General features: G+C 36.0%; 2 protein-coding genes and 1 long non-coding RNA gene across 3 annotated transcripts; 2 read left to right on the top strand and 1 right to left on the bottom strand.

Annotated features, from left to right (window-relative positions):
• Window positions 1-327: 327 nt before the first annotated feature.
• Window positions 328-2,369, top strand: LOC104235179 (uncharacterized). Its single transcript, XR_011406581.1, has 3 exons — window positions 328-753; window positions 1,536-1,596; window positions 2,106-2,369. It is a non-coding gene; the product is annotated as an uncharacterized lncRNA (long non-coding RNA).
• Window positions 2,370-4,453: 2,084 nt separating this feature from the next.
• LOC104235176 (probable receptor-like protein kinase At1g11050) lies at window positions 4,454-7,370 on the top strand. The gene has a single exon (XM_009788877.2). The coding sequence runs from the start codon at window positions 4,630-4,632 to the stop codon at window positions 6,493-6,495; it is 1,866 nt and encodes a 621-aa protein (XP_009787179.2). The 5' UTR covers window positions 4,454-4,629; the 3' UTR covers window positions 6,496-7,370.
• Window positions 7,371-7,932: 562 nt separating this feature from the next.
• Window positions 7,933-13,243, bottom strand: LOC104235175 (uncharacterized). Its single transcript, XM_009788876.2, has 5 exons — window positions 13,037-13,243; window positions 10,944-11,102; window positions 10,321-10,372; window positions 9,915-9,981; window positions 7,933-8,246 (listed from the first exon to the last, which is right to left on the bottom strand). Exons 2-5 carry the CDS (start codon window positions 11,097-11,099, stop codon window positions 8,156-8,158), a joined length of 366 nt encoding a protein of 121 aa, XP_009787178.1. The 5' UTR covers window positions 11,100-11,102; window positions 13,037-13,243; the 3' UTR covers window positions 7,933-8,155.
• Between the last annotated feature and the right edge of the window lie 27 nt (window positions 13,244-13,270).

Raw genomic sequence — 13,270 nt, 5'->3', positions numbered from 1 at the left:
GTCATTAGCAAATAATAATAATAATAATAATAACTAAAAGAAAAAAAAAGAGGGAGCAAATTACTAAAATAAAATAACTCAAAAAAAAAAAACAAATAAGTAAAAGCAAAAAGGGCCGAAGCCCATTTTGTCAAAACAAAAGAAAGGGCAAACCTTTGGTTGCTGCTACGTTGAAGCAGAAGCAGAAGCTTCAGTTTTGCCGAGAAAACAAAATTTCAAGAGGAAGAAGAAGAAGAAGAAGAAGAAGAAGAAGAAGAAGAAGAAGAAGAAGAAGAAGAAGAAGAAGAAGAAGAAGAAGAAGAAGAAGAAGAAGAAGAAGAAGAAGAGAGAAGAAGAAGAAGAAGAAGAAGAAGAAGAAGAAGAAGAAGAAGAAGAAGAAGAAGAAGAAGAAGAAGAAGAAGAAGAAGAAGAAGAAGAAGAAGAAGAAGAAGAAGAAGAAGAAATCTTAAATACGCACTGATTTTACGAGTAATATTCGAATTTTTCATCTGGGTTCTTTTCTTCTGGTAATTCTTTTTATCTCAGTTCATATATTTGAAGGGTTTCACAAGGTATAAGAAATTAAATACCAATAAGAACTATTCTGGGCAAATTAAGATCCAAACATGAACCCCGATGATTGGGTCTAAAATAGCTATGAATTAGCCTAAATAAGGAAATTAACATGAGATCGATATTATGTAATTATAGATTGATTGGAGGAATTTGTACGAGTTGCTTGAGGTGAAGCAGCTGTGTTTCGGCACGAGTACTGTGAGTAGTAATCTTACGCAATTTGTGTTTTCATAATTTGCATGATTTACTTATGATTTTTAATATGAATATGTTACTGATTATTTTGAGTTGCATGTGGGACAAGTCTTTTACTCGATATGATACCGAATTAGTTATTTGAGAAAATTACTGTTGCTTTAAATATTTTCGTTGTCACTAGATCTGTTTGACCGTTTCTTGAATTTACTGTTATCGAAAGGAAATTACATGATTTGATAAATACCGAAATGCCCTGTATTGTTTTAAATTATTTTCTATGAGTATATGCGGATTACAGAGACAAGTATAAATGGGAGTAGACATTGAAGGATCTTGTAGCTAACGACGGGTTCGTTAGACCTGGTGCACCTTGTATTTACCGATTACAGAGTACAACTATAGCCCTCGCTAGTGGGAAGGTAGAACTAGCATACTGTTACCGATTTCCCTCGAGTAGGGACTACCGTTATATTGGACTTCTTGCGAAGAAGTCCACAGTTATACTGATTACATGATTCGTTCATTGAAACCTCCCAAAATGTGAATATTGATATTATACAGTGGTTACCGAGCTTATTACTGAATTGTTAATTATATTTTACTACAAGAAAAGCGTGATAAGACTGAAAATTATTTATTGTTTCTGAAAGGGCATTTTTATGTTGTTTTCTGTTTGATATACTAGCATGTTTTCTGACTTGTCCCCAAATTTAAAAACGGATGTGGTTAAGTGTTATTACTCACTGAGCTAGCGATTCATTCCCCGCTAATTTTTTTTACAGAGACAATAGTTGACGCAGGCGAGGATCTCGTTAATTAGAGCGCACAGGTTGAGAATTCTTGGTGAGCCTCGCACTTGTTCGCGTGGGCGGAGATTTTTATTAATTGTTATGGTCTTTTCTTTGAATTCTTAGAATCGCTCCATGGTCATTCTTTTAGTGTCATGAGTATTATTTTGCTATTAGCCTTATGTTGAGTATCATTCTTTCTTATCAAAGTCAGAGATAAATTAGTATTTCTGGTTGTTAGTGGGTTGATTAGTAATGGTGAAGACTATTTTGGTTAATTGATAAGTTGTCGATTGTTGAATTGCTATTAGGATGTTTGGTTGCTAATTTGAGACAAGGAAAATTTTTGGGATAGTCTAAAAACAGGGGAAACTATGTCTGATTTTCTGTAAAATTACCGATGAGGCTTACTTGGGAGCACTTGCTCCTAAGCGCCGGTCACAATCCTAAATTGGGTCGTGACACATTGGCGAATCAGCCCTATACATACATAGGGGGAATAATTGTTTATATGATTTTTGCTGGTTTGTCTTTAAAGTTGTTTGGTCTGTGATGTGATTGCAGAGGATGGAGTCGTCGTTCGACAAATGAATGCTATATTATCTTGCAGCTATTTCGCTTGCCTCAGAGTTTTCCAATTGCTCTTTTCACTGGCCTCTACAGTTCAAAATTTTGTATACATGATAATACAGCATTTATTTTCTACTCTAGCTACACATTTGAGGAGCAAAGTGCAACACTAAATGTTGGTTTTTCCAATTCCTACCCAAGGAGTACTATTTATATTAGAATTTTTACCTCCTATAATAAAGGTTAACACCTTATTTATTTTAAATAAATACCATTTAAAAAAATTATATTTTATAGATACCTTTTAAGTAATGTTTATAGCAAAATATCTAATTTTGGTTACCTCCTACCTCTAAGCACTAAATATGCTATTCAGTTACACTATTTTTTTTCTCTCTCTACTTTGATCCATGTCATTCTCTTCCCCCATTCCCTGAAAACACGACTGAGAGCTCCGCTCGCCGATCTCACAACCAACGACCCCTTCTACTTCTTCAACACACCCTAGACCATGAGAACCCCAAAAACCAGCAGCATCCAACACCCCTAAGCAGCCGTCGCCAGTCCACCAGCTGCTCACCGCCGCCAGCCATCAGTCGCAGAAAAATCCAAGATCCAGCGACCCCCCCCCCCCGAACCTTTAAGCCTGAGCCACCCAAACTCCTTCTCCTCTTCACTCCCAAGCCTCCAGCCGTCGACCCTCTTCCACCAACAACACCACCGGCTAGAACACCCCGTCTCCAGCCACAGCAACCAACCGCTTCCCACCCCAAAAAAACCCTGTCACACGCCTGGACATAACAAACGCCAAAACAGGGCAAGAACCCCATTAACGACCAACACAAATAGCTAGTACAAGATTCGTAAAGTTTACGTTGCAACGCCGTTTCAAACGACAGTCTAGGTCCAAAAGCAATGTGACTTGACTCAATCATACCCAAAAACCTCCTCTCCGTTTCAATGTATTTTCAATGTATCACGTTGTATTTTCATGTATTTTATTGTATTCATTGTCTTTATTTCCATTGTAATTCAATGTATCTCGCTATATTCCATGTATTTCATTGTCTTTTTTTCATTGTATTTCAATGTGTCCCGTTGTATTTTATGTATTTCATTGTAGTCACTGTCTCGCTATATGTCATGAATGTATTCATATGTTTTTTTAATTAATATAATTTATGTATTCAGATGTATTATATAATTTCTCTGAAGATTGCTATGTTTTTTGGGGTATTTTTCGGTTGAGAATCTTTTTTATACAAGGAAATATAAAATTTATGTGTTATAATTGAGTTTGCTGAGTTATATTAGGAGTCTATTATGTTAATTGATTCACTTTCCGTTTAAAAACAGTGTAATCCCCTGTTTCATGCCGTGAATACAGTCGAATACAATAATCTGTCCAACTGTAATCTCATGTTTCACCCCATGAATACTGTTGAATACACTCGAATACAATAACTGATTAGCTAGACTTCCCTGATTCACGCCTATTTTTGCTACTGTATTCATGAATACAATAGCTTAAATACATCTAATACATCTTATAACAACATAAAACGTATCTACAATCCGTAATATAGGAAATGGTATATATAGATAGCTAATTACCACTAAAAGATAGTGCTTTATGAAAATTTCTCATTTATATTTAGAGCTTCTTACACTTTTAGCCCCATCAAAAATTATTTACATTTAGTAGCCGAAAAAATATATACAATTTGTATAATTTTTGTATATAATATATAAAATGTATATATACAATGAATATACAAAAAAAAAAATTAGCTGTTATTTTAAGAGTAGCTATACAGTGTCATTTTCCCTGCTATCTATTATTTAGTCCTTGTTGGGAATATGAGGTAAACAAATGATTATGTGAATCTGGAATATAAGTAGAAATACCACAACTAACCAAGACTTACATTATTAGATTTCCAAATTTCACATATTTAAATGTTTTCTTGTTAATACGGGTTGATTTGTTGAGGATGGACCTCTTCTATATGTGATATGTCTACAGCTTCATTATTGAATAAACGAGATCAAGAAGTTGGCATTACGCATGAAAGTAAAAGATTCTAACTATTAATACGAGTAACATTAAAATAAAAGAAAAAAGAAAAAAAAAGAAAGAGAGAGAGTAAAGATTAAACGAGGGAATCAAATTAGTTATACTTAAAATAAAGAAAGCATACCTGAGTTGATATGCAAACATCGAAAAGACTAAAGTAATTAAAATTGCAAAGAGATATTAGTCAAACTTCCAGATCTAGTTATGTTATTTATTACGTAATTCGATCGGGCTTCCCCTTAATCTAGAACTAGAACAGAGAGAAGCACTAGTGACATTTTCTTGACTATGACCAAATCAAGATTAAAAGTCCACCTAAAACTCTTTCACTTAAAACGTGCAAAATTGACCACATGAGCCAACCATTTTTGATCTCCTTTACTATATAACCCAAACTATAATTGGATAAAGGAACTCTTTGAGACAAATAAATATATAGCCATGAAACTCAACTCCAAATTTCTCTCTTACATGCTCTTCTTCATCTCATTTTCTTTTCCTTTCTCCTATGCTTTGAATTCTTCTTCATGTCCAATCAACTTTGATTACATAGAAACCTGTAAATGGGACACTTCTTTATGCACAGAAATGTCTTTAGAAAAGAGCTGTTGCCAAACTCTCCGTAGTCTCTTTGGAATAGGACTCGCTCAACACCTCAAAGAAACATCCATGTTTTATCTCCCAAACGAAAATGTTGTCGTTTCGTGCGTTTCAGACTTCAAAGCCAAGCTTTCTTCCATGTCCATTTCTCAATCTTTTGTCTCTCAATGCATGAATGAGACTAATGAATTCATCGTTAAGCCTTCGAGTTGTGGAGGGATTGTCACAATCAAAGATTGGATGGAAAAAGTTGGTCCGAATAGCCTACTTGACTCATCTTGTACTGGTGATCTTGGAGGGCTTACTAGGTGCAGTTTGTGTGTTGATGCTGGTTTGAAGATAAACAGTTATTTAGTATCATTGAATCCGAATTCGACTACGACTAATAGGTGCTTCTATTTCACTGTCCTTTATGCTGCTGCTATGGTTAATGAATTTGGACCTAAGGATCCAAGAACTGCTAGTTGTGTTCTTGCTTTGCCTTTGGCTAACAAGGCAAGGGGATCGCGCAATCTTAGTAGAGACACTCTGTTAAAATTGGTTTTCGGGTTTTTGGGTGCTTTCTTTGGGATTTTGGGTGCTATAAGTATTACTATTATTTACAAAAAATGGGATAAAAAGAGAACGCAAGATGCATTGCATCAAGGGTATGTGACTAGTGTTAGATCCCAAATTTTGCCTAACACTGGTGCTAAATGGTTTCAAGTAGGAGAGCTTGAACAAGCCACAAATGGATTCTCCCAAAGGAATATGATAGGCCAAGGAGGAAGTGGAACTGTCTATAAAGGGACCCTTTCTGATGGTACATTAATTGCTGTGAAGAAAATTATTGATATGGATTGTAAGGGTGATGAGGAGTTTATTAATGAAGCAGAGATTATAAGCAAGATTAGGCATAGAAATCTTCTTCCTTTAAGAGGTTTTTGTGTCACAAGTGATAATTTGAATGGCAAAGGGAGATATTTGGTGTATGATTTCATGCCAAATGGTAGCTTAGATGATCATCTATTCAATGCTGGAATGAAACGATTATCTTGGCCTCAACGAAAGAACATAATTATCGATGTGGCTAAAGGGCTTGCTTATTTGCATTATGGAATCAAACCTTCAATTTACCATCGCGATATAAAAGCCACGAATATACTCGTGGACATGGATATGAAGGCAAGAGTTGCAGATTTCGGATTAGCTAAGCAAAGCAAAGAAGGACAAACTCATCTTACAACAAGGGTGGCTGGCACATATGGATATCTAGCACCTGAATATGCGCTATATGGGCAGTTGACAGAGAAGAGCGATGTTTATAGCTTTGGCATCGTGATCCTCGAGATCATGAGTGGAAGGAGGGTTCTTGATGCGTCGAATTCTTCTGCATTGTTGATCACTGATTGGGCATGGACAATGGTCAAATCAAGAAATGCAGAAGGTGTTTTCGACGTGTCAATAAGGGAGGAAGGGCCAAAGAGAGTAATGGAGAGATTTGTTCATGTTGGTATACTTTGTGCTCATGTTATGGTAGCTCTAAGACCAACAATTGAAGATGCTTTGAAAATGCTTGAGGGTGACATTGACATTCCAAGATTACCTGATAGGCCACTGCCCCTTGGCTTTCAGTCATTTGAATCATATTCCTTACATAGTTATAGATTCAGAGATAGTTCAATTAGCAGCAGCAGTAACAGCTTATCAAGGTTTATACATACATAGAAAACTTATTTTTGACCGTATTGCTACCATGTGACCAGGAGGTCACGGTTCAAGCCGTGGAAATAGCCTCTTGCAGAAATGTAGGATAAAGTTGCATACAATACACCTTTATGGTCCGTCCCTTTCTCGGACCATACGCATAGGGGGAGCTTAGTGCACCGGCCTGTCCTTTATTGACGCAAGGAAAGTTCAATTGTAAGGGCTTTTGAAAGGTCAGAAAAATTGCACATATGCCAGACACAAGTTAAAAAATCAATTTTGCCCTTTTCTTGTCTTGGTCTTATTTTGACCTTTTCTTCCCCTCAATCCTCTTGTTTACTAGAATTATTTTCTTGTAAAAATTTGTACACAAATTAAAGCTAGAAAGGATTTGGTGGGCATTCTTTTGTGGGTTTCGTCTGCAAATAAGGTATTTAATCAGCGTTTGTGAAATTGAGAACAAAATTCCAACTTAAACTTAAAAGGGAACTACCAGTTATGTCCGCCGAACAATAATAACCACCCAGTATTATCTCACAAGTGGGGTCTTAGTTGGTCGAAGTTCAGAACATGTCTTTGACTAGTCCAGCTATAATGAACAACATGTTGATTCTTCTCCAGCTGCGACACCAGTCACCCCATGTGCAACCTTTGGCGGTGGCAAATCAAATGTTGGTGCTGGGGCGTACATTCACCGGAACTCTACACAAAGATCTCGCACACGCCATTTAATTTAGTTTCTCTTTTAAGCGAAGAACAGCACTTGTATTCTACTCATAAAAATGAAACTCTAGACCTACAATTTTTTCTTTTTTGTTAGAATAATGTGGGATCCGGTATGGGCGAGGCAAAAAGGGGCCCAATGCGATGTTACTTCCCTCTATTTCATTTTTTTTATAGGATCGACTCTCTTACATATTAGTCTATCGGAAACAACCTCCCTATCTTTATAAGGTAGTGGTAAGGTCTACGTACACACTACCCTCCCCAGACTCCTTTTATGGGAATACAGTGGGTTCGTTGTTGTTGTTGTTCTCTTACAGACCAAAAAAACAAGTTATAGGGTAAATGTGTAGAATAGTATTGAGTAAATGTTTGATCATTTAAAAGTTGCGTGAAGCTTAAAAGTGTTTTGATGTTTGATTTGTATGAATGGTAAAAGCATGACGAAACTTTAATATAATAGTAAAAGTTGCCAAGTTTTGAAACATTTAAAAGAGTTGACATAAATTTAGAAAGTGAGGGAGTAACGAATTGCTTTATTTTATAAAGCTATATGTGTTTTATAACAGATTTGCATTTTGCTTAATGTAATTGAGGGCCAGTTGCTCTCTTTTTCTTCATTCAATGTATTCTCTTTCAATTGCGTGTGAGGTTTCTTTATCATTGAGTGAGACTGAAATTGGATACCGTGTAAACACCACTACATTGGGGAATTTCACCACAAAACTCATCATGTCAACTTTTAAGTTGCTCAACAAAACTACTAAAATAATCAAGTCCAGTAAACCTACAAATTACCAAGATTGCAGTGAATAGAAAATCCTCATGATTTCGTTTAAAGTATCATTCTGCAAGTTCTCGTATAATTTGTCTCACTTCTTATAACATAATAACTATGAAAAGTGCAACCGTAAGCAAATGGCTCCAACCATCCAGGTCTTGGAGGCCAAAAATTACATTAGTACCTTTTGCCTCTAGATTCACTTCTAGAGACCATCAACCCTGAGAGTTTGTTCACCTCATAAAGCAATGCGGCTGAGAACAAGAAGCTGCATTAAGATCCAAAAACACCCAATCAGACCACGCAGTCAGTCCTGTATACATGTTCATGACAAGATGTGACATAACGAACCAATCAATGATCCAAATTCGCCACACCAAAATATTTGGCTCGTTAAAGTTACTACTCTAACAAAAATATATATATATATATATATATATATATATTAAGAGTACAGCATTCTGACAATAACATGTTCACAATTTATTACTGACTTTCCTATTAGATGCAACAGTCTGCTTGGTGATTCTCTACCATCTTTTATAACCAATCAAGTAGGCAAGCAGTAGAACCTGAGCTCTCCCTTTTAGAACAAATCTAAAGAAACAAAACTGCAAGATGCTTTGGTACACGGTTTATCAAGGAACCACTTACCCATGCTAAGCAGAGGCGGATGTAGTGTGTTAGTTATGGGTTCAATTGAACCCATAACTTTCGACGCGGAGTAGAAATTTATGTGTAAAAATTCATTAAAATTGCAAAAATAATAGATTTGAACCCATAACTTTAAAAATATAATGGGTTCAATGTTAAAAATCTTAAAAGTTGAACCCATAGAGTTTAAATCATGGATCCGCCTCTGATGCTAAGGAGGGATAGAGGGAAAAAAAGGAAAAAGAAAGAACCAATGGACAGACAGTGCAGCAGCAATTGACAGATCTATATGCAATGATAACATTCTTCTTTAATTCTTCAACAGGAAACTCAGGTTTTGATAATATAAAATGCGAACAACTGCCTTGAACCAGCAGAGGGTTTTGCTCAAGTTTTTAAACATAATGCAAATTTCTGTTTCCTTGTTAGGACTAAGCCGATAGGATTTGATTCCTTCCTTGTACTTTCTTGATTCCTCATTAAGAAAAGAGGTTTGTTTCCAGCTAATTAAAACAAATTGATAAGTACTTTCACAGCTAAGTTATTTACAGGAAGACAAGTAAGGTCAAAGTTCTCCAACCTTCCACCTCATTTTATATGAGTTTCTTTGGTTTGGGAGAAAAGCTTGGGGCTTGTTCGCCAGTATTTAAGCACGATTTGAAATTGCATATGCAATTAGAGATGGCAAGATGGGTAATCGGCTAAATAAATACTCCCTCCGCCCCAATTTATGTGGCGGTATTTGACTCGGCACAAAGTTTAAGAAAGAAAGGAAGACTTTTGAAACTCGTGGTCCAAAACAAGCCATAGATATTTGTGGTTGTAAATCATCTTATTAAGGGTTAAAGTAGGAAATTTAAAGTTAAACTGTTTCTAAATAAGGAAGTATACCATTCTTTTCGGGATAGACAAAAAAGGAAACTACGACACGTAAAATGGGACAGAGGGAGTAGTTGTGCATGTGGAATTGAATGACTAGCTTAACAACCCACTTATTACCCATATATTACGGTGATGGAATGCCAATTGATAGATTGGACATTTGTTCAGAAAGGAAGTCAAGCTTGACTCCGCTCATTAACCAATATACAAGCCTAAATTCTTTTGGATCAGCTGTTGATGAGAATGGCAGTCTGACATATGAAAGAAGAGAAGAGTAAAGAGAAAGGAAGGTGGAGATGATAGGTTAGCATCAAAACAGCAATACTGTAAGATCATTGAGGAATAGTAAACATAAATCTCTTTAATAGTGGTAACTAGATGGTAGCTTTTAGTTCATTACCATGTCGTGATGCAGACTCGATGAACAGTGCTAGCAGCAATAAGAGCAACTACCTCTGCAAGTATAACTGCAATGAAACAGACAAATAGAACAGATTAAAAAATTAATTCACCCATACAGCTGCTGTATCTCTTTACTAATGCAGGATATATGCTCCAGAAAACTTAGCATTAATCAGTTAACAAGTGACTTATACATATGGGATTGAATATTAAAATAAAGATGCTAAGGAAAATGTACAATAACTCCAATTCTACATCTAAGAAACTAAAATCTATTTTTACTTGAGCTTAGAATATCAAAGCACATGACAGCATAAGCAAGATGGATGTCAGAAAGTTATTTAGATCTTTAACAGAATTGATCGAAATATGACAATGGATAATTCAAAACATATCCCACTCACCAGCACCCCATCCACTCCTTACACCACATGTTTCTTGATAGTTTCCAATGAACTGCAGAGTAACACCAAGTCAAGCTCAATATCAGAATAGCTTGGTATAAACTGTTCTAGCAAAGCAACATGTGATACTTCAGTATGTGCAGCCATAAAATGCATGACAATCATGAGACTATGTAAAAAACGGTGAAGACTACGGTGGATCTAACAGCAAAATGATACAACAGGAAAGTGAATTGATCTCTAAAACGAAGATTTCTTCCACAAGATGTCAGGGAGGAAAGGTTACTTCTTAATTTCTTCCCTTCAAGTTTGGTCTCCCAACAGCTGAAAACAGAGAGCACATTGAAAATGTGTGCCATCAAGCTCACAGTCACAGTTTAGTATAAAGCTTGTATTTATATTCATAGCTTGTATCTGGTTAACTTGCTGGTGGAGAAAAAAGTAAGCTCCACATACATTTGCAAATGAATAGAACAATTTATACAAGAAGAGCACACATCAAAATGCATACAGCTATATTGTAGAGGAATACAGACATCGTAAATTTTAACAGAATTTGATAGACTGGTAATAGTTTAATTGATAACACAGCACTTCTTAATACGAGGAGTAATTTTTCTCACCGTTAGCAGCAAAATGAAGATGAGAGAACTAGTGAACCCTCCAAGAATGGTATACAATTCTGAAGATGCTAATTTCCCTCTATACACTTCTTGCAAAGAGAGTGTTGCGATGAACAGAAGAAAAGAATACAGCATCGAACTACCAGGTCCAGCCATGGACTTCAGGTGCACAAAAGAAAAAAACAATCAGACTGATGAATTGTTTGAAGGAAACACGTCAAAAGAAAAGAAAGAGGTAAGGGTAGCAGTGCTGTAGGAATCCAAAAATAAGCTCCAATTCATTTTTAACTTTCAAGGTATTATCAGGAAAGATTGACATCATGCGAGCTAGAAGCAACCTTAGAGAAAAGCATTGAATAGCACGACTCATTACATTAAACGATTAAAAATATAACAGACAACAATGTACATTAATCCTTATGTTTAAACTAACTTTTATGCTATGTTGCGCGGACTCTCCAAAATGCTACCACACCCGTGTCGGATCCTCCAAAAGTACACTACTTTTGGAGGATCCGGCACGCACCCAGAGATATTTTCTGAGAATCCGAGCAACACGGCTTTTATGGAATTAGTATACTAAGGAAATAGTCAACACAGGAGATGAACTGGTACTGGGTTATGTTCTCCACCCACAAGCAATGTCGTTGAAGTGCATATAATATATTGAAGCTGGGTGATATATTTGATTATCAGTAATTGGGTGATAATATTTGATTATCAGTAATTGAAAAGCTGTATACTGTTAAATACAAAAATGCACGGGAAAAACCACTTAGATGAAGAAGCTCTATCCCGCATTTGCATTTCCTTCACATCCAGCATTTTTGTCGATCATAAGCTTAGCACATTAATGACTACTTTGTGTACTCTCTTTGATTCTTAGTATGTGAGTAGAAGATAAAAGTTCACTAATTACTACACAAAATTAGTTTAGCGAGTAACCTGTAAACTATTATTCAACGTGAATAATTCTGATCAACAGAACATATGCTAAAAAGAATAGTTACCGATCAAAATAACAAAAGAGCATTTTGAATGGTTTCTAACAAATTGAAGCAGCCCTCTCCTCAGAATTATATTTCTTTAGTTTTAACAATGATTGCGGTCTGGGCTAATGTGCACACACTTCGACAAAACCATCAGGTACTTGCACCTCCCACCAACACAAGTTTCGAATAACTCTGCCTATCAAAGCTTAGGTAGATGGAAAGAATTTACTCAGTGTCGCCTCTGCTGGGATTCGAACCTTTGTTAAAGACATAAAACTTTTTGTCACTTCAACTCTTCGCTAGGTCATCCCCTCGGGGTTACCATCTCTTCACAATTCCGCTTAATTTTAGCCATATTAAATACCAAAGTAGAAAAAATTTCTAACATTGTCACTGATCAAGAAACAAAGTTCCAGCAAAAGGTGAAAACTGAAAAGCATAGAAAGGTGCCAACATTGTTGCAGCTTTAGTGAAGAAAGTGCGGCTAAACACCAAGCATAAAGTAACCCAACTTCAGGGCTTAAGGCGAACCTCAAGCAAGCCTATAACAAAGCTGATTTGTCCACATTAGAGGTACCCATATCATTTGCCACCAACCATTTTGTAACAAAACCATGTTAAAACCAGTTTTATGACATTAACTATCTCTGCTCCGTTCACATTTCAGCAATGCATTATACTGTATCATTGATCTTTAAACTTACTCTCTAAATGAACACAAATTTAACAACCAAAAAACTAGCCAAAACTGCTTCTAGGAAACAGAAACGACCATTTTCATAAACATCTTCACTACACTAAGATATAAGAATTATAAAGAACATCACTTTATCCAGTTTAGAGATAACCACTTTGTTTCCACAAAATCTTTTTCCCAAAACAGCATGACAAAGCACTAACTTCTTGAAATAAACCCTTACATGATCCAATTCAATGCTTGAACCCAGATACCAAACAACAATTACAAAGAGCTAGTAAAATTAAAAAGAAAGCCAGTTTTTCCTTTTCCTAGGTACATTGTAATACCTAATTAATTCAAAAATCATCCTGTAAAACTATAAAAAGGAACTGTAAGAGGATAAAGGGGTTTTGAGAGCTCACCAGAATGTAATTTGAGACTTGGGTTGTGAAACGAAGAGAGCACGCACAAAGTCGGATCGAGATTCGACCGGTTTAAGGAGAGGAGATTGGTAAGTGGAACTGAGCGATTTGTTGGGGGTGAATAAAAGGAAAAGAAGCAGCTCAACGGCGTCGTAAAGTGCTATAATTGTGAATAAATGAGGTACTCCGAAAATAAATTACATAAACTTTGGGTGAATTACTGAATTTTTTCTT

The sequence above is a fragment of the Nicotiana sylvestris genome, chromosome 4 (assembly GCF_000393655.2).
Source record: "Nicotiana sylvestris chromosome 4, ASM39365v2, whole genome shotgun sequence".
In the NCBI taxonomy this organism is placed as follows: Eukaryota; Viridiplantae; Streptophyta; class Magnoliopsida; order Solanales; family Solanaceae; genus Nicotiana; species Nicotiana sylvestris.
The sequence above is the reverse complement of the archived record's forward strand: the minus strand, read 5'-3'. Positions and strand labels throughout refer to the sequence as shown.

What these genes read in the sequence shown, in the direction of transcription:
- LOC104235176 (XM_009788877.2), top strand. Translation starts at nt 4,630, where the DNA reads ATGAAACTCAACTCCAAATTTCTCTCTTACATGCTCTTCTTCATCTCA.
- LOC104235175 (XM_009788876.2), bottom strand. Translation starts at nt 11,099, where the DNA reads ATGGCTGGACCTGGTAGTTCGATGCTGTATTCTTTTCTTCTGTTCATC. An exon ending in AAGGAGTGGATGGGGTGCTG is followed by an intron (nt 9,982 to 10,320) that starts GTGAGTGGGATA and finishes GTTTCATTGCAG; the next exon opens with TTATACTTGCAGAGGTAGTT. An exon ending in CGAGTCTGCATCACGACATG is followed by an intron (nt 8,247 to 9,914) that starts GTAATGAACTAA and finishes ATCTTAATGCAG; the next exon opens with CTTCTTGTTCTCAGCCGCAT.